At 38.2% G+C, this 26,511-nt stretch overlaps 1 protein-coding gene across 2 annotated transcripts in view; it reads left to right on the top strand.

Moving 5' to 3' along the window:
- Positions 1–3,316: 3,316 nt before the first annotated feature.
- PPP2R2A (protein phosphatase 2 regulatory subunit Balpha) overlaps positions 3,317–26,511 on the top strand; it is a 93,806-nt gene continuing 70,611 nt past the window's right edge. Inside the window, exons 1-2 of one of the 2 annotated variants that reach the window (XM_037038698.1) lie at positions 3,317–3,639; positions 5,467–5,541. In XM_037038698.1, the coding sequence (XP_036894593.1) occupies positions 3,633–3,639; positions 5,467–5,541 (82 nt within the window). In that variant the 5' untranslated portion in view covers positions 3,317–3,632. Of the gene's footprint in view, positions 3,640–5,466; positions 5,542–26,511 lie in introns of those variants that run through there. The other variant, XM_037038700.1, reaches the window with a different exon arrangement.

Genomic DNA, 26,511 nt, shown 5'->3' with positions numbered 1-26,511 from the left:
CTGTGGGTGTCCTTGGTGCCACTCAGTTCGAACTGGAAGTAGGACACCTCCAGGACTTACAGACTCTCTAGGACTTCACCAGGAAAACCCACAGCGGGTTTTCTTCTTGTGAATCTACCTATATATAACATACATATTTAACCAACTATGGCCTAACAAGTGTGGATCAGAATGACCAAGATAATTTATAAAATGCCTCTTTTTACCAAGAATAAGAAGGGTAAGTAAAAACACTTATGATATGGTGAGTGTAACAAGCCAACATTCCACTGGTTTTCCTCCCAAGCCAGAGAGATTTATTCAGTCACCAATTAATCTAACAAATCCTGTGGACGATGATATGGGGATGAATAAGACATACTTCCTACCTCCAAAGCACTGAGTCTAACGGCAAACATATACTTAGATAATTTAAACATAAGTCAGTATGAGAGAAGTATATTAGATTTTATGAGAATACTCAGGGAGGGCAACAAGCTCAGCTTAAGGTGGATGGGCAATGGGAAAAAGTATCAGTGAAGGCTTCCTAGAGGCAGTCACATCTAAATTGGTTTTGAAAGAACCATTTACCTGCTGAGGAAGGAAAGGGGGGTGGCATGGGGGAATACTGGGGTGAGGGATGGTGCTGATCCCGGCAGAGAAATAGTCTGAGCCATGGTGGAGGAGACATGGAATCAAGACTTGTATTCTGGTGGTGCTTGTTTGACATGCTTATCATAAATCTGTAAAACTGTCAGGTAGGCAGGTAGGTGTTTATGTCAGCAGTTCTGGGATGAGGACAAAGCTGGAGATCTACATTTGGCAGCCAATGGTAAATACATGATATTTACATCCATTAATATCTGGAAACACTATAGGAGAGTGTCTGGGAGAGTGTGTGGTTAGAGAAGGGGGCCCAGGACAGTGGCCAGGTAGAAAAATCACCCTAATATTTAGAGGGTGGTCTGGAAGGAGGAGTCAATCAAGGAAACTGAAATGGGTGGCTAGAAAGGTTGGAAGAGAACCAATCACATATCAAGGAAAAAAAGGGTCTCAGTGGGCATGGAGAGATCAGCCATTTCAACTGCCTTTGGGAAGCAGAGAAAGATAAAACCGAGGCAGTAACCATTGGCCCTGGTTGGTGTGGCTCAGTGGACTGAGTGCCGGCCTGCGAACCTAAAGGTTGCCAGTTAGATTCCCAATCAGGGCACATATCTGGGTTACAACAGGTCCGTGGTTGGGGGGGTGTGAGAGACAACCAACTGATGTTTCTCTCTCTCCCTTTCTTTCTCCTTCCCCTCTCTCTGAAAATAAATAAATAAAATGTTTTTTTAAAAAGAAGCAACCATTGGATTTGGTAACATGGAGATTGTTAATGACCTTGACAGAATCCATAGGGACAGAAGCCTTCGTGCAGAGGATAGAAGATAGAATGTAAGCTATGGAAGGAAAGACAGACAAGAGCAACCGTTGCCTCTGGGCTAGTGGGTACACTGTCCTCTCTTCTTAGGAGCCATTCAGAAGAAAGGGAGGCAGTTTGGGGTGGGCTGAAATGACTGCTCAGGGTCAAAAGTGCCAGGTCCACTTGCAGCTGGGTACCGAGATGCACAGGCCTTTGATTATTATACCCATCTTAGCTCATCTCATCAGCAGTTCCTCTCAGGACTCTATACAACGTTCTTAGAATAGTGTTCAGTACATCGTCCGTGCTATATGAACTTTTGTTATAATCATCCCAGTTTTAGGCAAGCTTTATTGGCTTCTAAGAATAAATCATTTATGTAGATCAAATCATTTTTCAGGATGTGTTAAGATTCATATCTTACACATGGCAAAAACTAAAGTACAAGGAAATGATTTGCAGATTGGGGTGCCAGTCCCCAGTTTAATGGTCTGGTCTCTCTCTCTTCTGTCCCCTCAGAGTTCCGGTTAAGGCAGAGAGCCCTCGCTAGTGAAAAAAGAAGCAGTAAAGGCATAGGCAGAGAAGTACATTTATGAAATTAACCAAAATAGAAGTACCTACAGCGCACAATGCATTGAAGTTTTGTACCTGTTTGCAAAGGTAGCTGGAAGATGACAGATAGAGGGTGGATTTTCAGTTTTGGTTTGCCTATTAGTACAGTAAAAAATATAAATGTAGAAATGAAGGAATAGTAAGACAACACTGCAGGTTTTCATTTGTGGAGGAATTAAAAAACTTTACAATGGAACTCTCTGGAGATCCAGAAAAAGGTAGAAAATGGACATGATAAACAGGAGATGTAAATATTGTAAACTTCCCCTTGGTCTCCAAATGCCTTATCACTCATTTTGACTTTAAGGTCAAATTCTGGCTATTTTTGTTTTTCGTGTGGAAAATGTGGATGTCTCTTTCCTGGGAGCATTGTGGAGATTCAGCAAGATGTACACTGGGACTGCATCATGAACTAATTTTTCAGTGGAGTGCACGTCCCATCTTGGCTGATGATTAGTTTCCTGCGTATTTTTTTCCTTATACCTTCTAACTCTGTTGAAGATGCTTTCAATACAAATTTAATCATAACCGCAGTTAACATTTATCATGCGCTTGAATTAAGTCATTTAGTCCTTGAAACAATCCTGTAAGGTAGGAAGGATTGTCACCAACACCTCCTGTGTGGAATCGGCATTTCGCAGCCTCGCTGCAGAGCCCAGATTTTGCCCACTGTTTCTACACTTTTAGCTGGACAGAACAGGCCACTTTTTCGGCCATATTCTGCTATTAGCAAAGGCATTTTTCTGTTTAGAAACATTCTTAACCGCTTTCAGGCCCAAGGACTCTCACCTCAGTTCCCGGGTCACCCAGATGGAACCAGCCCAGCTACGTCCTTCTTGGCTTGGCGAACTTTCACCTTGGTCAAGGAGAGAGTTTGCACCACTGTCCCTTTTTTCACTGGCCTCTGGGCTAACGCACAGGGTCGCTGTTTGAAGGAGCAATACGGGTATTCGCTAAAAAGACACAGGCTTGCAAGGCTCCCTGCGAGGGAGCACTATAGCTGGACAGCTGAGCCCGCCTCGGAGTACCGACACTGGAGCGAGGGTTTGGGACACCGATATGCAGCAAGACCGGGAAAGCAGGCACCCCGGCACTGCAAGAGACCAGAACACCAGCACGCGAGGTCAGGCGCAACGAAGCTACTCCAGCCGGGACAAGCAGCCCGACCCGGGTTAGGGGGTTAGGTAGAGAGGGAGGGAGGGAGGGGCGGGGCCTAGAGCTCGCCCCGCCGCACCCCCGCTTCTCCTCCTCCTCCTCCCCGCCCCAGCCCTGGCCCCGCCCCACCCCTCCGGCCCGGCCCGGCGGCTCCGCCCCGGGTGACGTCACTGGCCAGGCCAGCCGGCGCCATTTTGAAAGTGGAGTCGCCTGCCCCTGCTGCTCCCGCCGCCGTCGCTGTTATAGCTGCTGCCGCCACTGCTGGAGAAAAAGCAAGAGCGGGGAAGCCCCAGAGTGAAATCCACCATCCTGCTGGCTCGTTTGACCGCCCCTCCTTCTTTCTTCCCGGACCCCCGCCCCCAACCCCCACAGGTGCCATCCGCCGCCATCCGCCCTCTCTACCCCCCCATCCCCAGGTGAGGGGGGTGAGTTCAGGAAGCAGAGACCCCGAGGAACCCAGCAGGGTCACCATTTGCAGCGCAACATGGCAGGTAAAGGAGAAATCACCCTCGGCCACTGACAAGGCACCGCTTCCTTCCTCCTCCCTCCATCACCCCCTAGCGACCGTCTTTGCCTGTCGTAGAGCCGCGGGGCGCCCCTTGGATTTCGGGGAATTGGTCAAGTGGGGTGGGGTGGGAGTGGGGAGGGTTCTGGTGCGGCGAGTGGTCGCTGTGATATCGAAATGGCTTTTAAAATGAGGGCTGGAACCTTGGCAAGGGTGGGGGTGGGGTGTGTGCCGGCGAGCTGTGGGGTAAGGCGTGGGTGGGGCGGGGTGGGGGCGAGTGCAGATTTGTCCCTACTCCTTTGGAGCCTGGTGTAACCTCCAGCCGCCCCCTACCCTCCGGCTCTTTGGCGGATCTTTCTTCATTTAATTACTGTTTTTCCCCCTGCTGCAAGCCTTCTTGGGTGTTTATACAAATGTATTTTGCACTGAGCAGGAAGAGTGCGTTACAAGTTAAAATATAATGTGCCCCCCCCACCCCGCACTATGTGTACGTATATTTTAGAGGCTATAAACCCGAGTGTTTTTTTTTTGGTCTCGAACCATCTCTCTTTCGTTTGTTATCCTTTATATCCAAAGAGTGCAAGGCCTTTGATACAGCAAGTTGCATGAAAAATGTGATTTCAACTTTCCGTTTTGCATGTTAGCCTTGTGCAGATGTCCTTTTCCTGAAAGGGTTTCAATTTGAGTTAGTTAAAATAGTTGTGGAGTTCAGTGATATAAATAGCCAAGAGAAGAGAGATGTAGGTAAAAGCTTGCAAGAGGGGGAGGATGCACAGAGAAAAACAGGTTAGAATGTTAAGCAAAGAATGTTGAGTGAAGGAAGAGAAAGGTAATTTCTCGGGGGATTAGTTTTGTGCATTGTGGTTGTACAAATATCTGTGGTTGCTAAATATCTGGTTGAATCAGTGCTACACCTAGGTTCGATTTCTCCATAGATCCAGAATATTTCCTCCTCAGTACTTAGAAGTGAAATAGAAACATTCAGGGACCAAAACAATTCTGGCTTTTTCAATATTTGGATAGATAAAGCCTTTGACAAAGTTAAGTTGGATTGACTTATGGTTTGCTATACACAAGTTGCTCTTTGGCCTTGTTGAATAGTAGTTAAGTAAACTTAAAATTGTTTTGCACTAGATGATGACAAATAAGCAAAATTAATTTTTGCAAGGAACTTTGAAATCTGAAGGATAAGGTGAAGGGAGGCAAAACAAGCTTCCCCAGACTATCTCTTCACCAGCCTTCATTGTGGCTTTTTCTCTGTGGAGTCACTGATTTGCTGGGAATGAAATGTAAGAAATGGGTGTTGCATGTTGTATTTGCTGTCTGTGCACTTTGGTGACAGGTTGCCTAGGAATCATTACACTCCTCACCCAGGCAGTAATGTTCCTGAAGTTTTCTCCTTCCACGTTTCAGTGGTACTTTAATCTTACTGAATCTTCTGCAGACTGTTTGTACACTTAAAGGAAAACTCTGATTTTTGGCATTTGTTTTTTTTTCTTTCTGGTAGGTCTTGCTTATATGTAAAGCTTTTACTGTATTTGAGGGGAAGGGAAAATGGAAGGGAAGTTTTGAACACATATACAATGTTCCTGACAGTACATGGCCTTTTAATATTTCCCTGGAATCTCTTTTTTTCCCCAAAGCAGTACCAACTATTGGGAACTAATTTTTTTTCAAGTTAGTGCGCTGGGGTAATGGTTGTATATGTGGGCAGTACTAGGCTGTTAGTATGCCAACCATGGATACCATCTCAGTGTTTACAAGAGTAAACATGAACAGAACGCAGTTTTAATTGGTATGTGTTCTTTTCCAGGAGCTGGAGGAGGGAATGATATTCAGTGGTGTTTTTCTCAGGTGAAAGGAGCAGTAGACGATGATGTAGCAGAAGGTAAGAGAACATTTACTAATGCAAATTTTGAATGTAGAATCTTCAAAAGCTTAAATGCTGAAGCATTTCTTTGCAGATTAGTCTTGTTATAGTTTAAGAACATTTTGTGTCATCCAAGCAATAGAAGAAAAGTTTTAAAAGTCATCTTTCGGGAAAATAGTCTTAAATCTTGTATTCTTGATATCTCATTATTTTCTCTGAATTAAGTGAAATGAGCAGTAGATGATATATATAAAACCATCCAAAGAAGACTGCCAAGGTTCTTTGATAAAGGTTTCCTTGCTGTGTCAATTCCATGCACAAGTAAATGGTGATGCATTTTCATGTTTGTACATCATTGTTAGACAGTTAAGTTGAAATGGGTGACGTCGACATTTAGCTCAGAAGCATACTAACATCATCTTTTATTTTTGAGTGAAGCTCTTTAGTATTTTTTTTTTAACTTGCTATCTTTGAGAATGTGGTGTTGATTGGCATACTCTTTGAAGAAATTCTGGCTCAGTGACGCCCTTATTTCTTGTAAGGATTAATTTAGGTGTATAAGAAACTAACAAGGCTGTGGGTATGTCACATGCCTTTGGGGAGGCTTATTCTTGTGAATTTAGAAGCTGGATTTGGTCAGTTGAAGTAATTAAGTCTTAATTTTTCCTCCACATTTGTTCATTAGTGTATTTCAAAAGTTTAAAGTTTTGAAACATTGGGATTTTGTGCTCATTTGAGATGGTCTTGGGTAGAGAAGGCATTCTTTTCAAAAAAGTGGTTGCATTATTTCATCATTCAGCAGTATTATTTAAAGTTTTGAATTTTAATCATATTCTTTGCCTTGAATTACAGTGGGAATTTTCCAACAAAACTCAGGTGAATTAAAATGTACTTCTAATTTTTAAAAATCGTCTAGTGAAAGCTTATAAATAATTTTTATCGTGATTATATTGTTCTCATATTAACACCCTGTTTCTGATTTAGAGTACTGTTGTTTTGAGGATCTTTCCATGTGATGGTAAGATGATGCTTTGTGTTGAGCCACTAGAATGGTTGGATGTGCTTAGTGTCACTTTTAATGATGTGTTGGGTCCAAGTCTGGTGAGCCCTGTGGCAGGCCAGTGGGCCTGCATGGTGCTTGTGATACTGCACAGAGCCCTCTCACATCTTCTCATATGAATCCTCCTCATCTGTTTTTCACATGAGAAACAACCTTGAAGAGGTTAAGAGACTCACTGATGGTCACACAAATAGGGCAGATCAAGGTCTTCTGGTGAAACCTTTGGTGCTGGACTTGTTTGGAGAAATGAATTCTAAATTCAAGGGAGGAGTCGTGTGTTACTTGTTTTGTAACTCCAGTACCTGTTGAATAGTAGGCACTCCAGTGTTGGATCATTAGCTCTGTGCTGTTATGTAATACCAAGTTTTGAAAGTGTGTATACTTAAAAAACATTCCTTGGTAGATTTTCATTTATTCCTTTTATCAGTGATCCTTTGGGGGCTGCCTGAAACCTGAGTGAGCTCTGGGGCTATGAGTTGTCTTAGAACATAAATCCTGCCCTGAAGAAGCTCCTAGTTTTCTTGTTAAATGGAAGGCAGAAAGACTACATGGATGTTTTTTAAAGTCTGTTCATTTGTCTTTTAAAATAGGAGAAAATGTCCAAAATTTATAACAGAAGTACATAAGGAGGTGTCATAAGAAAATGGGACCAAAATGCATTGGGCAGTTGAGGTTTACGTGCCATTCTGGACCAAGGAAAATGGTGGTCAGGGGTCTGGGATTTCAAAGGGAAAATAGGCAATTTACAGGCTGATGAGAGAGTGGACATGGAAACAGATTCTTGCTGGGCCACTCACAAGCCATGGTACCCAGAGGGAAGCTCTGCTGACAGGCTTTGCTGGATTTGTCTGTCTGCCACAGTTGATCTCTGTGATGATGCTAGGGTGCTGCTCCCTTCCTTTAAGCCTAGTTTTCTATCTGAATTCCTTTAGGCAAGTAAAGGAAGGGTCAAAGGTTCTTTCTGAATCTTTTATTTCTTAACTACCAGCTCAAAGTCAATATCCCAAAAGAAGTATTTTGGGGTGGCAGGACTTTGGTCCCCTTCAGCCCTGCCTTTGAAACTATGAATAAAAAGCTTTACATTCCAGAAGCTAGGTTGGTGAGTTAGTCCTTTTTCATTGAACCAACCATTCATTCCTGACAATGTCAGTTCAGTTAAACCCTTGTGGTTCATTTTAGAAGGCAGTGGTGCAGATAGGTTTTCAAATTCAACACATGGGTTTTATTTAATGGGGAGAAATTAATGATTACAGACTTACCTTACTGGACCAAATGATTGTGGTACGTATAATGGATCAGTTGTTCTCTTCTACAGCTTAGCTTCATTTTGCTACTGATTTGTCAACTAATTTTCTCCTGTGTTTGTTAAATATTACTTCAACATACAGTGCATTTCTAACATCTTAATATGCTGAGGCTTGGTATGTATATTTTAATAAAAATATGACCTGTTTTAGTGCCAGTGTTTATACAAATTACTAAGTATAAAAAGCATCCAATTTTCAAATTACACTGATTGAATTTGGGTATTTTTGCATGCTGTACCTTACATATCATAGTCTATTCTGTTTATTTTACTAAGGGAAGATTTGCTTTTCTAAAACAAGATTCGTACGTTGTTGTGTCGTGTGTCGTGTCCCCCCCCCTCCCCCTGCCTATTTATACCAGTCTCTAAACAGGTTGCATCTAGCTCAGCCTTTAGTTTAGTTTGCCTATTTTCTGTTAGTGATATATCCTGAGTTCTTTCCCATCAAAGCTCCAAATTGTCTGTCTTTCCCTTCCTGCTTGCAATTGTTGTCACGGCATATCATTTTTACTTCTGTAATGTTTTAATCTTTTCTTATACCTACTTTCACCCTAATTCAAATCTCAGTATGTCTCCACAGGATTGCACCAACTTCCAAATGATTCCCTACTTCTCGTGCTATGTTTTCTTCTAAGTTAACCTTAAATGCAGTTTCCTTAGAAATCTTACGTGGTCACTAACTACATCTTCAGGATGATGAATTACTTTCAGATGTTTCAGAACCTTCACCACTGTGCCCTCTACTTTTTATTTTATTTTTTAACTTTATTTTTTTAGAGAGAGGAGAAGAGAGGGAGAGAAACATTGATTGGTTGGTTGCTTCTTATATGAGCCCCAACTGGGGACCTAACCCACAACCCAGGCATGTGCCCTGACTGGGACTTGAACCAGCAACCTTTCTTTTTGCTGGATGTTGCCCAACCCACTGAGCCACACCAGTCAGGGTGGCCTCTGCATCTCTAAGTTTATTTGGTAGTATGATTTGCAGTCCTGCAAAGTGGATGTTTTTCTCCAAACAAGTCCTCTTCACTTATGTTTGGGTCTTTGTGTTTTGTTGTCCCTTCCTTGGAATGCCTAACACTCCTCCCACAAGTCTTCTCTTGTCTTAAGCCTATCTGTCCTTCAAGTCACGCCTGGAATCCCTTGTCTCCCTTATTTGGAAATGTGTAAAAAAATCTTCCTTAATAACATTTCGTACCTATGGTATTTAGTACCTCAAACTTCTACTGTGATAGTGTGAGCTTAGTCAGGACTAATGTATCTTTTTGTGCTATACTGGACATCCTATATAAAAACTGCTGTGCTTAGAACAATGCCTGACACATAGTAGGTGCTCAGTATTTGTTGAATAAAAGAATATAAAAGTTACTACTATTATGAGGTCATGAAAGAATAGGAGAAAGGTAAGCTGATGTGATCCTTCTGGACACCATCCGTTTATTTACTTGGTAGGCTTTATAATTGGATTGCTGAGATACAGCTGAGTAATAGAAGGAAGTCAAGAGTTAGGTTTTTATCCTGTAAAAGACTAGTGTATATCACTGTAGATAAGCACTCCTCTGGGTTTCAGCATGTTTAACCTTCAGATGACAAGACTGGAATAGGTAGTTTCTATTATTCCTTCTACTCTATTCTTGTTAATTCTCAGAGATGTTTTAGAAAGAAACAACCTAACATTATTACTACTGGTAAGTAAAATTGTTTGGAATGTTGGATTCTCTGGGACCCTTAATTAAAAAATAAATCTTTACTGGAGTTAGTTACTCAAGGCTTAGAATTCTCATTAATTCAATATTAATATTGTTAAGTATTAAGTAATTTTTATGGTTTTTATTTTAATGTAAATATAATTTTCCTATTTGATAGTCTTAAATTTTCATAGGAAGTTATTTTAGAATATGATTTTATTATATCAAGCCTGTTTTTAGGAACCTTGGGTCCAGATACATTGCATCTTTTCAACACTGTTTCCTATTTATTTTTGGTAGGACTTAGACATTTATGGATGATTCTCAGAAAAAAAATTCAGTGCTAGAGTGGACATATTCCCTAAATAAGGACATAAATAAAATTTTGTGAAACAAGTAATGTTAGGGGTTTCACATATTAATGGTTTTAAATCCATTCTGTATGTAATGCCACATGTTTCTTAGAGTAGTACGTTTGTTAGATTTAGGCACTAGGGTCAGTTAGAAAAAAATGGTAGAATCCTATTTTAGATTTCAAATATTGGCACATTAGCTATATTCCAAAACCTAATGACCCCAAACAGTGGTCTTGTTTATTAACATTTTTACTTTGTATCCCATGTGATGCTCCTTTTTTTTAACACCAGCATTACTGCTGATACAAGTCTGGAACTTCATGCAGGACAATTACTTAAAGAGTATAAATTTGCCCATAAAATAACATGGATGACCATATTTATCTAGTATTAGGCACTATCCTTGTTTTCTTTTAAGATACTAAATTTTTTTCTTCTTTATTGATAGAACATAATGAGGTATAATGGCTTTAAAAGAGTATTAGTTGACATTTTGTCTCAGGTTGTTAAAATACACAAAAAAACAAATTAAACTTAGTTATTTCTTAATACTCTCTTCTGGTGAACTAAGTTTAAAATCCTTGAAAACTGTGAGATAAGAATGATGAAAGGTTGTTTGAAGCAAATAATTTATTTTATTAGTAAAAAGATTCCCATATATTATGTATTTGTTCATATACATTGCCTAGTTGAGTTGTGGGAAGAAAGATAAACTATTGTAAGTTTCTTATGCTATTAAATAGGAAAATTGAAGGGTTAGAGATGTTTTAGCTAACATCTTCAGTAGCGATCTCTTCTTCTCTTAGGTGGTAATGGAAATTATAATTGAGTAATCAAGGGTCTGCAAGTTGCTTTTTTAGTAGAAGGGAAGAAAAATAAATGCCGGGTAATATATAAATTATATTGTTTGTAGGTAATTGGATTTAATTTTTACCACTATAGTGTCAGTGTCAGGAAGAGATGGCAGGGCCATCCCAAGTGATTACAACAGCCAGCATTTATTGAGGGCTTAACTCTGTGCCAGGTATTGTTTTAGGAGTCTTACATATATATATATATATTTTTTTTTAATTTTATTTATTTATTTTTAGACAGAGGGGAAGGGAGGGAGAAAGGGAGAGCAACATCAATGTTCGGTTGACTCTCGCACACTGTATGCTCCACACAGGGGAACTTGGTCCACAACCCAGGCATGTGCTCCCACCCACTGAGCTACACCAGCCAGGGCAGGAGTCTTACATATGTATTTTTAATCTTCACAAAAACTCCATGAAATAAGTAGACACTGTTGATTTTCCATATTACAGATGAGAAAGTAGGCTATTATTAACTGCATCCTTGAGCAGGTGGTGGAGTTGAGATTCTTACTCAAAACTTTTACTTCCTCTAACATAATTTTATTTATTTAAGAACTTGAGCTACTTCTTTTAGTTCATGTGAAGATGTTCGAGGTTGTTTGAATTTGACTTGGTTATAACAATTTATAATGCCTAGTAGATTATTGTTGTGTTGAAGTAATTGAATCCAATTTGGAGACCTCCTGAATTTTCTGCTAGTGGAATTCTGAAGCTAGAACATGCTATAAATGGACTTTATGAACCTTCTGAAGTTGTATGTAAAATTGTGTTGTGTGTTTGTACTTATGTGCATTTTTCTGGTCAGAAAGGATCCATAACCATGGGTAAAATAGCTATCATTTATTGCATTTCAAGGTGTGGTCTGAGTGACCCTTTAGTTCTTTCAAAATGTTTATGGAGTTGAAACTAATTTCATAATAACACAAAGATGAATTTGCACCAATGGTACAAAAGCAACCTCGGCAAATCTGTTGGTATCTTAACATGAATCAAAGCCTTGACACCGAATAATACCAGTAACTAGTCATGGTCATCTTTCATCACCATGTACTAGCAGTTAAAAAGTGCTAATGTTATTTAAGAATGTCCTTAATGAAACAGTAAAAACTATTAGTTTCATCACACCTTGCCTGTGGAGTGCATGTGTTTCCGTGTGACAGAAGGGGAAGTGCACCTAACATACCTCTGCTGCAGGTCAGAGAAGCACGGTGACTGTCTGGAGGACGAGCATTCGCATGAATCATTATTTGAGTTTCAAACTGAAGTATCTGCTTTTTTCATTAAACATGATTTTTACTAGTAGGAACTACTGTCAAACTATGGTCATTGAGACTTGGATATTTGGCAGATGTTTTTTCAAATGAGCAGTATATCTGTTGCTTCAATGGACAGTATTTATTGCCCATGATACATTTGGGCTTTCCAGTGAAAAATTTAGAATTTTAGAAATTGGTTCTGCCATCCTGAGCTTGATAATTTCCTAGTACCTAAAGATTTTTCAGATGAGGTCAGTAGTAATATTTTTTCAAAGAGCACTTTTAAACAAACGATTTTATTTATTTATCTTTAGAGGGGAAAGGAAGCAGGGAGAGAAATATCAATGTATGGTTGTCTCTCGTGCATCCCCTGCTTGGAACTGGCCTGCAACTCAGGCATGTGCCCTGAGTGGGAATCAAACCACGATCCTTTGGTTCTCAGGCCCACACTCAATCCACTGAGCTACACCAGCCAGGGCAATAGTAATATTAATGGCTATGATTTTTGATAGTGACAGCATTTGGAAGATCTGTATAACTGAATCAGTATTTTACAAATGACCAATGCTTGTGATGTTAAAAAATCATGCATAAGTAGAAGTGCAAGAATAGAACATTGTATTTTAATGTAACAGACAACTAATGGGGTTTCAGGTTCCAAAACCTTTAAGTAACTACTACATGTGGAGTTTTGGCGTAGTATCCAAGAGGTACCCATAACACTGCAAGGCCTATTAAAGTACTCCTCCCTTTCCAACTATACCTGAGTGAGGCTAGATTTTCTTCATACATTTAACTAGTACAACAAGGGTAGTATATTGAATGCAGAAGCAAGGCATCTTCTGTTAAATCAGACATTGGAGAAACTTTGCATAAATGTAAAACAATGTCATTCTTTTCATAGTTATTTTTCATAACTTTGTTAATGTGTAAGTCTGATTATTACTATTTAAGTGAATATGTACTTTATAATGTAAAGGTTTGGGGGATCCTCTGATTTCAATAAATGTAATGGAAATCCTGGTATGCAGAAATACCTGACAACTGTTGGTTTAGTTTGTTAATAGATTTCATTGTATAAATGCATGGAAAGATGCATAAAGCACAAGACAAGGGATCAGAATAGAGTAGTGTGCTGCTTTTGTGCATGAATGTGTTAAAGCTTTCCTACACCTTGAGATCGATTCCGTTTACTCCCTTTCCGTTCATTAGATACCAAATTAGATCTGCCTTAAACTCATCTGGTGATCCAAAGGACTGAAATATGTCTTTTTAAATTTAACTGTCCCTTAGATTAAATACCAGTACATATTTTGCCAAAATACTTTAGCTTTTTGGGGCATTTTCCATTCTCTGCTTACATCCAAATGTCATTAATAGTTAATGTAAGATTACTGAACTCCTCAGAGCCTAGTCTAATGCCATTTCTGGGTTGGCTGCCTTGTCATTAGAAAAGAGTTGATGCCCTTGACATTGTGTTTTGAGCCCAGCATGTACAGTTTGATGTTGTTGTTGTTCCCCCCCCCCAAAAAGAAAAGCATAAAATTGGTGTGGTAATTTTCTATTTCCCAACTCTTTTAACTACTGAAAGGAGGGGAAGGAGAAGGAATAGTATTTCTTTAAATTCTACTTTAAAGTACAATATAATTCTATTTTAAAGTCTCTGAATTTCCTTTTCTAAGAATACAGCATCCATTATTTATTGCCTAGTATTTTCAATATTTTTGTGGTTATTTTCTGTACTTAAAAATTTTTTGTCAAAGTGTGTAAGACTTTTAAAACTTGCTGTACCAATTTTTCATATTCAAACATTGGGTTTATTAAAAATAAAACTTTTTTATTAGTGTGAATTATTTTAGTTATTAGCAGTAGTTGATTAAAATGTCATCTAGATCTTTGCCCATGGTATATGTGGAATCTTTGGCAGATCATTGTTGAATGCTTCCAAGCGTCACTATACCAAGTGTTATATTCTCCTGTAATTGTGCATTCTGTTGATTGACTTCCTTGAATGTTCAGGTGTCAACTGGGATTTTTCTCTTCTAAAGTCTATGAATGATCTCCTTTATCCAGTTCAAGGGGGTTCGTGGACCAACTGGTGTACCCTGTTTAAGAACCTCTGCTTTAATCTAAAATTTTGCCTGTGGTTATATGCCTACTGAAATTTGGAGGAGTTGAGGGTATTTTTTTTACATGTTAATGATAATTTTTAGCCTACTAAAAGGTATTGTTTCTTAGGACTTCTCTTAATACTTCTTTTTCCTGATCTAACATTAAAAAGATGAATCTTCTCTAAGGTGTTGGACTTGACAGCTTTAGTGTATCCCCTTCATAATTTTTTAAAATTAGAAACTATTATCACTTCAACCATAGGTAAAACCATTAGAGGAATATATTGGATTTTTAACCAGTTGCTTGTGTTCTGTTTCATTTAGAAGGAATCTAAATTGAGAGAAACCAAAGTAGGTAACAGGGATTGGTGGGAAAATTTTTAAAATTTTCTGAAGATCTTTAACTTGCTATTTTAGAGTTTCAGGTTTGCTCTGTGTAAAAATAGAAATTGAACTTTTTTAAGAAATTGATTTTAGAGAGGAGGGGGGAAGGGATGGGGAGAGACAGAGAGAGAATGAACCATTGATTTGTTGTTCCACTTAATTTATGGATTCATCGGTTAATTCTTGTTATGTGCCCTGACCAGGGATGGAATCTCTAACGTTGGTGTATCCGAATAATGCTCTAATAAGCTGAGCTTTAACTCCCTAATATTTTAATGCATTTTTATCATAAAAATACTTGGCATAAAGTTTACTGTCTTAACCATTTTAAGTTACAGTTCAGTAGTACTAACTATATCCACACTGTTGTAAAACAGATTTCTAGAGCTCTCTCATCTTGTAAAACTGAAACTGGACCTATTAAACGCCTCTCCATTCTGCCCTCCCCAAGCCCTTGATATCCAGCATTCTGCTTTCTGTTTCTGTGAATTTGACTAATTTAGATGCTTCATGCAAGTGGAATCTTACAGCATTTGTCTTTTTGTGGTGGGATTTTTTTGTCTTCAAGGATCATCCATGTTGTAGCATGTGACAAGACTTACTTTAGGAGATTGTATGTGTATACCGTATTTTGTTCATCTGTTGATGGACATTAATTTAGGTTGCTTCCACCTTTTAGCTATTGTGTACTCCTTGTATTTTTATGTATAGTTGGGATTCTATGAGAAGGAGCAGCTAAAGCATTGTGCTTCCTGTCATTGATTAGAGGTGGGCAGGAAGAACCTGAGGCAGAACATGGAAGTAACATATCAGAGGATATTAAAGAACATAGACTGGTACTGCTGTAAGATAAATCTATTATCCTAGATTAACAGTTTGACGATTAGAACTGTATTGCCTTATATCATAGGCTCTTTTAGGATAAAAGAGCTAAAGAGCCATATACCATAGGCAAAATCCCAAATTTTGACCAAAGTTTCACCTTACTTGTACTGTTTCTGGTTTAAAAAATAGAAAATTCCATAGATCTTAATATAAATCACTTTTCCTTACTGTAGCTCTCTTTATATTAACAGATAAAGACAGCCAGTATGTTTCATGTATGTTTAAGTAAACTCTTCAGCATTATAGGAAAATTGATAACTGCCTTGCATTTCTTTGTAATGAAATTGTCAATAAGGAATGATCAGGGTTGCGTTCTTACAGTAGCCTTTGAGGTAGACTTTATTGTCATTTTGTAACTGAGCACACTGAAGCTCAAAGAAGTTGAGCGAAGTTGACCTACAGTTATGAGTTAGTAAAACTATGTATGTTCCTATGTTGCTTCTGTATGGTTCAGTTTTTGAAAATACTATTTCTAACTCTCTGGTTTTTATAGGGAGGGGGTCGATTAAGGTGAGCCTGTAGTTATTCTTCCACAAGTCAACACATGTGTGTTGAATGCCCAGTACTATGGAGAATGTGGAGGAAATAGAAGACATGGTTCCTTCACTGTAGGTATATCAAGGAGGTCAGTTTTATTAAAATAAACATTTTCCGTAGCACTTTGTGGCTTTTGGTATTATTCTGTTCATGCCACTAGGAGATCCTCAACTAATCTCCTGCAAAAATTTCACAGGTAATGCCAGAATGTGAGTAGTAAATTATTTTCTTTTTTCTAAGTTGATGTTGAAGACGGTGCTGTAGGGGGTTAAATGAAAGAATCCCATATACCTCAGGTCTCTCTAAATAAAGCATAGTTATGTGTTGACTCTTTGGTTCGAAGGCCTGTACTCAATCCACTGAGCTACACCAGCCAGGGCTGTTCACAAAAGTTTAGTGTATAGCAACAGTATTGTAATAGCCAAAAATTGGAAACAAACCAAATGTTTGTCAATTGATGATATATTAAAAAGAGGTAGTATATCCATATAATGGAATATTATGCGGTCATAGAAAGGTACGAAGTGCTGGTACATGCTGCAGCATAAACTTTGAATACACTGCAAAATGAAGAAGCCAGTCACGAAAGACCACATACATAGTTTATGATTCCATGTATATGAAATGTCCAGAATAGGCAAAATATTGAGATAAAAAGTAGTCCTGGATGGTGTAGCTCAGTGGTTTGAGCAATGGCCTGTAAAATGAAAGGTCATTGGTTCAGTTCTCTGTCAGGGTACATACCTGGGTTGCTGGCCAGGTTCCCAATTGGGGGCAAAAAGAGGCAACCAATCAATGTTTCTCTCACATGTCGATGTTTCTGTCCGTTTCTTCTCCTCTCTCTCTGAAAATAAGTAAATAAAATCTTTTTTTTTCATTTAATTCATCTTTTATTCTTCTTTTGGCAAACATAATATGAACAAAACAATATTGTTCACTATAGTTATACACACTCCTTTTTTTTTTGCTCAATACAAGTTGTAAACATATTTAACTGAATAAAATTCTTGGCTTAACACATATTCCAGAACTCCAACATTCTTTTTCAAAAAGAAAGGGAACGTAGATTTGCTAGGCTGGTAGGAACCCAGGAATAAGGGGAGTAACTGCCAGCAGGTAGCATTTCTTTAGGGAGCGGTAAAAATGTTCTGGAATTAGATTGTGATGATGGTTCTGTTTGATTCTGTGAAATAGTAACTGAATTTGAAGAAGAAAAGATAATAGTTAGTAAACTAAAAAATAAACAGGCGAGCCCTGGCTGGTGTGCCTTGGCTGGCTGGAGCGTTGTCCTGTGGACTGAAAGGTCAGGGCACGTAACCCAGGCACATATACCCAGGTTGAGGGTTCCATCCATGGTCAGGGTGCATAAGAGAAGGCAATCAATCGATGTCTCTCTTTCCACACTTCCTCTCTCTCCAAAAGCAATAATTCTCCAGTGAGATAAAAAAGTAAAAAAAAAAACCAAAAAACAAAAAAAAAAAAAAACAGGAGAGACAAGGTAGGGTTCCCTTTCTTAGAGTTTCTAGAGCCAATAAAAACCTTGGCATTTACAAAAGAAAAAGCTTTCAGTTTTTAGTATTTCCATCTCATACATAGACCACACCTCTATCTGATTTTCTCTACTGTCTTAACCAAATTTAGTTTGTACATGCTTTTTACAAACCAAATATAAAGCAGTTATTTATATACTTTACTACTAGGATTAAACACACACACACACAATGGTAGATTGAAACACTATGAGAGGGATACAGTGATAGTACTCTTCCCTCTTACTGGTCTCCCAGGTTTGTGTTCCCAGAAGTACTGTCACAACCTTCTTATTCCAAAAGTATTTCATACTTACATGTTTTCACTTAACCAGAGCATGTTCATCATTTCATATTGAAAGATGGAAAATACATTCCAGAAATCATTTGTAAACTCTGCCATAGAGAGAGTCTGAGGAATTCACTTAAGTGGCTATCATTGTCTTTTAACTGGCCTGTGGTTTTTATACCTTCAATCTGAGTAATTGCTGAGGAGGTGGTACACATTTCGGGTGTGTATCTATGTATGCAATTAGTGAATTTTAAATACAAAGCTAAGTAAAATTGTAATAACTAATATCAGAGATATAACTGTCTTTAAAAATAACAGTTTGGTTCGTTAATGTCTGGACTTTGTGTCTTACCCCTTATTAAATTAGACCTTGAAATTTCTCCAGTGGAACCTTACTGTTCCTGATGGTGTCTGAAATGACCAGATCTTTTTGGTAATTATTTAATTAGGGCTGTACTAGACAGTATAGAGTAGGCTAGATGCCGAAGACCTAACATGTCTTTTTTTTCCCCTAATGTTCTTTTTTTCCCCTAGTGTGTGTGTGTGTATTTTTTAAGATTTTATTTATCTTTAGGTGGGAAGGGAAGGAGAGAGAGAGAGAAATAATCAATGTATGGTTGCCTCTTGTGTGTCCCCTGCTGGGAACTGGCCTGCAACCCAGGCATGTGCCCTGACTGGGAATCGAACCGCGATCCTTTGGTTCGCAGGCTGGCACTCAATCCACTGAGCTACACCAGCCAGGGCCCCTAATGTATATTTTTGACTGTTCATTAAGCATAGGTCCTTTTCTACATGCATCTACCTTGTCTAACTCAACCAGATTTCTTGGGCATCTTGCTAACATTGTTTCAAGTGCCAAAATATCATGATTTGCATATTCAGATTGATGAGAATACAGCTTCCTTAAGTTCTTGCCATGCAGTGATTTATTAATATGAAGAATTTTAATTCTTTAAGGAAAATAACAAAGAAGTATGATGTACTTTAAAAATAAGTGCTCAAGAAAGTAGTTTACTTATATTATCTCACTGAATCTTCTCAACCAGTTTTTGAGGATAGGTATTATTGCTATATCCATTTTATACACAAGGAAATCAAGCATTAGATAAAGTAACTTGATCAAGGTCACACAGTAAGTGGGAAAACCAGGGGTTGAACCTTGGTACTTCTGACTTAAAAACCACTGTAAGTAAGTGAAAAAAATAAATCACGTATAATCTTAACCATTTTCAGGTGACATCTGTTAAAGTTTTGGCTATGTAGATCTTTCCAGTTTATAGTCCTTTTTCTTGGGTGAATATATATTTTCACAGCTGGCGTTACATATAAAGTTTTGTATTATGCTCTTATCCCCAGTAACATCTAAGATAATGGTGGTATGATATTTAATTGGATATCTAGTGAGTTTAATTTGGACATTTAGGTTGTTCGATTTTTGCTGTTAACAAATCTGTGATGAACGTCCTTGTGAGACTAACTACTTTAGGGTATATTTCTAGAAGTGGGATTGCTGATCAAAAAGTGTGATTTTTTTTTTAATGGCTTATTGTATGTATTTAACAAATTGCCTTAAAGTTGGTGTTGGTTTTCACTTCCTCCAGCAGTGAGTGGGAACGCCCATTTCCTGACCTGATGACGAATTGGGCAGTGTTACCATTCAGAAAAATCTTTCCCAACTCTTTATTCGAGTGTCTTTTTGGGTGAAGATTCTGTGCATATCCTTTGTTCTTGGGGGATGCTTGTCTGTTTTAGTCATTTGTAATACAAGAGCCCTCCTCCCCCTCCCCCAGCCCATTTATGGCAGAGGAAAGTTATATGAAAGCTTGAAGAAGAAATAATTTGGAGGCTAAAGTAAAGGGTAAAAGTTTTCTAAATAGAGTGATTTTTTTGTTTGTTTTTGTTCTTGACAGGCTAAGGAAGGCAGGGGTAAGAAAATGTGACAACTACTGTGTGCTTTCTTATCTGTAAATGGGGATAGCTAATAGTACTTGTCTTATTCAGAGGATTAAATGTAGATGAGTGCTTAGTTGAAGCACATTCTAATCATTCAGAAAATTTTGTTGATGCCGTTATTTAGTTATTTAATTTATGATTAACAGAAATAACAGATTAACAATTAACAGAAGAGTAAAAGCCCTTTGAAATCCACAAATCAAGATCAACTATTGGTTGAGATTTGGAGAAGGTTTTAGGCACTTACAATAAGTTTATGTTGCATTAATGAAAACAGCTGAGCTTGGTTGGGTTAGGAGTTTGGGAGGCCCAAGGAGAGAAGTAGAAAGATGAGTTTCATCAGAATTGGGTGTGCTGGGGTCTCACATTTTGACTACCAAATCTGACTAATTTAAAATTAATGTGTGGCAACCAGAGTTTCAGCTTGTTCCTTTTTGCTTTGTTTTGTTTTGTTTTTCCATTTTTCTTGGGTTCCTCCAGTGTTTTGTTCTTTCCTGTGATTGTATACTCTACATCTGCTCTCAAGAATAATATAAATGGGGAGCAGGGGGGACTTTAAACATGCAATAGTGCTCAAAGCATCCTTTGCTGTTAGTTTTCATTTTCCCTTAGAAGGTAGGAATTTGGGAGCATCTGAAGGTGTGATCTCAAGAAAATCCCAATAGTGCTGACCCAGAACTGCCATGGCTTTCAAAAGCTCGGTGCCACCTTTTGTTGCCTAAGACAATATTGTAAGTGCAGTACTATTTTACATTATAAATACTTTATTATTACTTTATTATTACCTCCACCACTCACCTGTTTCTGTGAATTCTTTACCAGACTTTGAGTAGGCTAAGGAATATATTGTAGAGCCCGTAAAAAATTCTACAGTAAGTCCTGGCTGGCATGGCTCAGTGGATTGAGTGCTGGCCTGTGAACCAAAGGGTTGCCAGTTCAGTTCCCAGTTAGGGCACATGTCTGTTGGGGGCACTCGAGAGGTAACCACATGTTGCTGTTTTTCTCCATCTCTTTATTCCTCCCTTTACTTCTCTAAAAATAAAATCTATGAAAAAGTTCTATAGGAGTCCTAAAAGAAAGCAAATTTTACTCTACTAATGTAGACCCTTTTTCTTTATTCAAAAGTGTGCAGTGTTTCATTTTGTCAAAGGAGGTGTATTAGCCCAATCCTAGTACTTCTCAAGTATGAATTTCTTGAGAATCTTGTTAGAATGCAGATGATGATTCTGCATGCAGGTCTCTGGTGGCGGCTGTGATTCTGCATTTCTAACCACCTCCCGTAGGTCTTCGTTGCTGCTGCTGCCGCCGCTCTGGTGGTCTTCGGTCTGCACTTGAAGCAGCAGGGCAGCTCCTGAGTTGTTTTAGCAAAGGCGGGAACAGGCAGGATAGTGTCTTAATTCTTTTACTCAGCATTTTCTGGCAGACTGGATAGATCCATTGTGCTCTTCTCACATCAGTTAACATTTGTTCAATACAGGAATAAACACCTCCTGGGAGCTTTGTACTAGCTAAAAGAGTAACTTGCATCATAGTACTACTTGTTAGCCATTCCTAATTGTTAGGTTAAGTCTGTGTTTGCATTTCAAGTTTAGTTCAGATCCTACTGTAAGGTTTTCTTTTGCTAGGAATTTGCCTTTTTAAATAGATTATCCCCCAGAGCTGTAAAAGGGGTGAATTTAGGAAATCCTTAAGTTGTTGTTTCATAATCTCTAACACAGGTTTTTAATAACTGTAAATGAGTAATCTTTTAATTTTTATGTTTGTGATTTTATTTGCTTCATCAGTCTTGAAAAGTACCTGTTCAGTCTCCAATCAGGATTTCTCTCCCTCCCCAACTACCTAATCTTAGTTTTGTTTTAGGTTGATTTTGATTTTATCTGTATAGCTCATGCATGTAGTTTATAACAAGTCAGTAGTTTTAAAATGCTTGTGAGAAAAATTTTGTTTTCTATCACTCTTATCTACCATGAACTTGAGTCCCCTTCCCTGAACTCTTTATAGCTCCTTCTTGTATTCGTTTTCCTATTTCCAAACATTATTGCTCTGACAGCTTTTTTAAAAATCAACTTAGATCTTCAGATGTAAGAGTAACTAAAAATTCAGCTCTACTCTGCCCCTTGCACTGCTCCTCCTATTTTCTCAGTCTTTTTATACCATAAATATTGTTTAAACCAATGTTCAGAGTTGTAGCAGGCTGAATAATGCCCCTTTCCCTGAAAAGATAACCACATCCAATCCTGAGAACTAGTGAGTATTACCTAATATGGCAGAGGGATGCGATGTGTGGTAAAATTAAGGATTTTGGATAGGGGAATTTGGGGGGATTATTTTCTCTTAGGTTCTAAATGTAATCACAAGGATCCTTGTAAAGGTAAAGAGGGAGAGATAAGATCTAAGTGGGAAGCAGCAGATGTGAAACCAGAAGCAAGAGGTTGGAATGATGCCAGGAAAGGGTCACAGAAGCCAAGGCGTGCCTGGTGGCCTCCAGGAGCCAAAAAAGGCAAGAAAACAATTCTCCCCTAGAGCTTCTAGAAGGAACTAGATTAGTTGACACCTTTAATCTGGTAAAACAGATTTTGGACTTCTGGATTCCAGAACTGTAAGAGAATAAGCTTGCGTTGTGTTAAACCACCAAATTTGTGGTAAATTCTTACAATAGTCATAGTAAACTAATACAAGAGTAGCCACTATTATGTCTATATAAAAATACTGGTCACTGTTACAATAGTTTTCTCTAGAGCACTAATTACCTTCTTTCCCCCCCCCTTTTTTTTTGTTTATTCACTGTACCATTGCTGTTTTCTTTCTGTATCTTTCAGTATACTTATCTATGAGGTCAAAGAATCAGATAATCTGTTTATCATCCCCCTCCACCCCCACCCAAGTTCTCCATCCTGTTGTTTCAGTCTGGAAGTGACTTCCTTCATTTTCTATGAATCTGTCACTAAATCACCCTCACATCTCTTGTCAGTGTATTAAAGCACTGCAGATATTCTGTCGGTCTTGTTTTTGCCCTGAGCTCTGTGCCTTCCATAGTCCTTCAGTCTGGCCTGTAGGTTTGCTACTTTTATTGCGTAGCTGTTATCCTTGGATTTTTTTTCTTCATTCTTAGAATTTTTACATCACTGTTATGGGAATCCTTTTGCCTCTTTGTTGGATCTCCTTGTTCGGGGAACCCCCATGTCTTTCTTTCTTGGTTTACTCCCTCATTTAATCCAATATTTTGTTAGAAGGAGTGCATGGTGGTACAGTTTTCAAGACCTTGCCTGTTTAGAAAAGATGTCTCTATTCTATTTTCACACTTCCAGGTTTGAATCATTTTTTTTCTTAGAATTTAAAAGACATTTCTTTTTGTCTCCTGGTGTCCCTCTGTTGGATTTGAGAAGCCTGATGGATGCCATTCTATTCACTCTTCTTTTTTTCCTCTGAATGCTGTACCTTGGTGTGGGTCGTTTTCATTCATTAGACTAGTACTAATTGGGGTCTCTTTCAGTCATTACTGTTTCCCAGCACATTTGTCCTCAGGTTCCTTCTGCTGCTTTCCTGCATGTTACCTTTGGTCTTAGTGTCTCAAACTGTTTTTTATTCAGTTACTGGCCTTCTAGTGGGGTCTTGGCAGGGAGAGATAAATGAAAGTGTTTTAACTCTCCATGTTTAACAAATGTATTCTCAATAAAATGATTATAATGAGTTCTGTTTCCATTATGTGTCAGCACAATTGGTAATCAGTTTCTCTGCCATAGAAAGGGAGAATTCACAGAATATATATTCATAATTTTTATATGAAAGTAGATTTACTGTATTTTGCTGTGTATAATGCGCACCTTTTTGCCCACATTTTTGAGGGAAAAATAAGGGTGGGCATTAAACATGGGTAGTAGTACTTCTGTAGCTATATAAATGTTTGTAATTCTTTTATTTGTGCTTATGCCTTAAGATTGTAACTCTAGAGGGCAATAATGATACCTGTGAGCAATATAATACCCTGGAATATGATAATTGATTTTGTTTCAAATATAAATAAATAATTGAATTTAAAAGTTAAAATCAATTTTTTTTTTTTTACTCTGAAAGTTTGGGCCAAAAACATGGGTGTGCATTATGCACAGGAGCACATTATATGTGGCAAAATATGGTAATTGTTTTTTAGATCTAAATTATGTGTACCATTATTTCTAATACACTAAACCTCGTTACATTGTTGGATTCTTTTCCACAATTATAGCAAAAAAGAAAAATTAAAATAAAGGCAGTAGGTTTGTATTTTTAAACCTAAATTTTAGGTATTAAGGAGTCAGTCAGAAGCATTGAGGTTTTTAAAAATGTATTATTACCATTCTTGTACTTTGAAATTTATTCTGATCTATTAAACTCCTAGAGAACTGGTCTTTATTCCCTTCTCTGTCATTAGCACCTGCAGTAGTGTCTCATACACATGGGTACTTAGGAAGTGCTTGTTGTCTAAATTCATGTGAAATTTGTTCACATTTAAAATGTCAGAAAGCTTTAGCTTTATTAGAAATGAATGACTGTTAAGTCGATTAATTAAAATGCTTGTTTCAGAGTAAAGACATTTTTAAGTAAAATGTAAGATTATAGTCACTTACTGATTGCAGGGCATCTAAAATCATTATTTTCTGTTAGGAATATCATTTGTTTCTGAAACCAAGATACAAAATTAAGGGAGTAATAGTTTTTCTCTGTTTTTCATCAGGAGCACTCATCCCCTGACGTAAAGTTAATAACATAGCATTTATATGCTTAACAACAGGCTGCCTCTTCTCCCTCCCAAATCCATTACATTCCTTCTTTCTCTTGCTCACTAATACCTCAAGCCACAGGGGCTTTCTTGGTGGTCTAGGAACATATGCTGTCTTGTTCTTGCTGAAGACGTTGAACTTGCCCTTTTGAACTTGGAATATATTTTACCCAGGGTTTTGCATGGTCTTCCCCACCCTGTGTAAATTAACTGATTCCCCTCCCAAACCCAAAGTATACTCTAGGTATCTGCCTTTCTTTTCCCCTTTTCAATACCCTTTTTATTACTTGAAATCTTGTTTATTGCTTGCTTGTTTCTTTTAGGCTCCCTCTCAGATGTTAAGTTTCATGCATGAGGGAACGGACTATTTCTTCTACCTTTTTGTTCTTAGCAGTTTTAATAGTTTTAGGCACATAATAGTATTTGGCACTTACTTGGCTTTTTGTAATTATTTGTTGAATGGATAGATTACGTAAGTTGTTTCCACATGTCATACCATTTTTAAATATTTGAAACTTAATTTTTTTTACTTTACTAAATACTTTTAAAAAAAGAAATTACAGTAAGCTAAAGAAGATTAATAAGACTCAATCAACCTTTCCAGTTTTGTGAATCAATAAAATGAGGCCCAGAAAAGTACCCAGAATCACACAAGCTATTAATACAGGCCAAGCTGCTATAAAAGACCCAAACATGCAGTGGTTCCCAAAATTAAAAGTTTATTTCTCTTTCATGTAGCCTGCCAGTGGTAGAGAGTCTGAAGTGGATCAACTGCTTCTGGCGAAGATTGTCCAGCATCCCAGATTTCTTTTGTCTTGCTGTTCACCGTTCTGTAGTGTGTTGCTGTTGTCTGCATGGTCAGATCTGGCTCATACCTGTGTTCAGCCTGTGGGAGGGAGACAGAAAAGGATGGCAAGTGGCTTTTTTTTAAGGATGTGACATTGAGATTTTACCCTCACATCTCCCTGTTCAGAACTTGGTCACATGGCCTTGGGGGGGGAGCCCAAGAAATGTAGTCTCTTATTGCCTATTAAAGCTCTTTGTGTTGTTTTGCTGGGGGAAAGTCGATACTAGGGGGTTCGATACTAGGGGGTTCTAATACTAAGAAGAGAAAGGGAGAAATGGCCACTTCGCAGGGACAATTAGTCCCTGGTATAGCTAGCCATTTTTAATTTTTAGAACTTTTACTTAGGATTGTTGACTTCCTTCTTACCTTGTCTGCACCTTCCATTAGGAATTTCCTTCGAGATATAAAAAAATTAAAAATGTCATTGTAACTTTCATTGTCAGATAAAATGTTGGTTGATACAGAATGGGATAGGTTCTAGAATAGTAACAGAATAGTAAAAATTAAAAATTAACTTTGGTTTGATTATGTCTTATTTGATGAGGACTGGGAAAGACCTATATTTCCGTTAAGGTGCATGAGTACTCCTTTCTGAATTTTGAATGCTCCTTGTAGCCTGGTTTGGGGGGGAGGGGAATTAATTAATTAGCCTGAGAATAGTTTGGAGAAAAACATGCCATCTTAGATTTTGGTTTTCATATTGGCTAGGTGAGAGAAGGCTGGTCTGGTTTTCTTTTCTTTTTCTTTCTTTCTTTTAAATGATTTTATTTATTTATCTTTAGAGGGGAAGGGAAGGAGAGAGGGAGAGAAGTATCAATGTATGGTTGCCTCTCGTGGGTCCCCTGCTGGGAACTGGCCTGCAACCCAGGCATGTGCCCTGACTGGGAATTGAACTGCGATCCTTTGGCTCAAAGGCCTGAGTTCAGTCCACTAAGCTACACCAACCTGGGCTCTTTATTTTTTTTTTTTTCAAAGAAACATTGATTTGTTGTTCCACTTATTCATGCATTTATTGGTTGTGTCTTGTATGGCCTTGACTGGAGACTGAACCCTCAACCTTCCTATTTTGGGACAACACTTTAACCAGTTTAGCTACCAGTTTGGCATTTTGTTTAATTGTAGGTGTGTTCATGGTTTTAGGGCTAAGCTAAATATGAAAGGAGGTCAG

The sequence above is a fragment of the Sturnira hondurensis genome, unplaced genomic scaffold (genome assembly GCF_014824575.4).
Source record: "Sturnira hondurensis isolate 20B ecotype Veracruz unplaced genomic scaffold, ASM1482457v3 Scaffold0024805, whole genome shotgun sequence".
Lineage (NCBI taxonomy): Eukaryota > Metazoa > Chordata > Mammalia > Chiroptera > Phyllostomidae > Sturnira > Sturnira hondurensis.
This window is presented reverse-complemented; position numbering and strand designations above follow the sequence as displayed.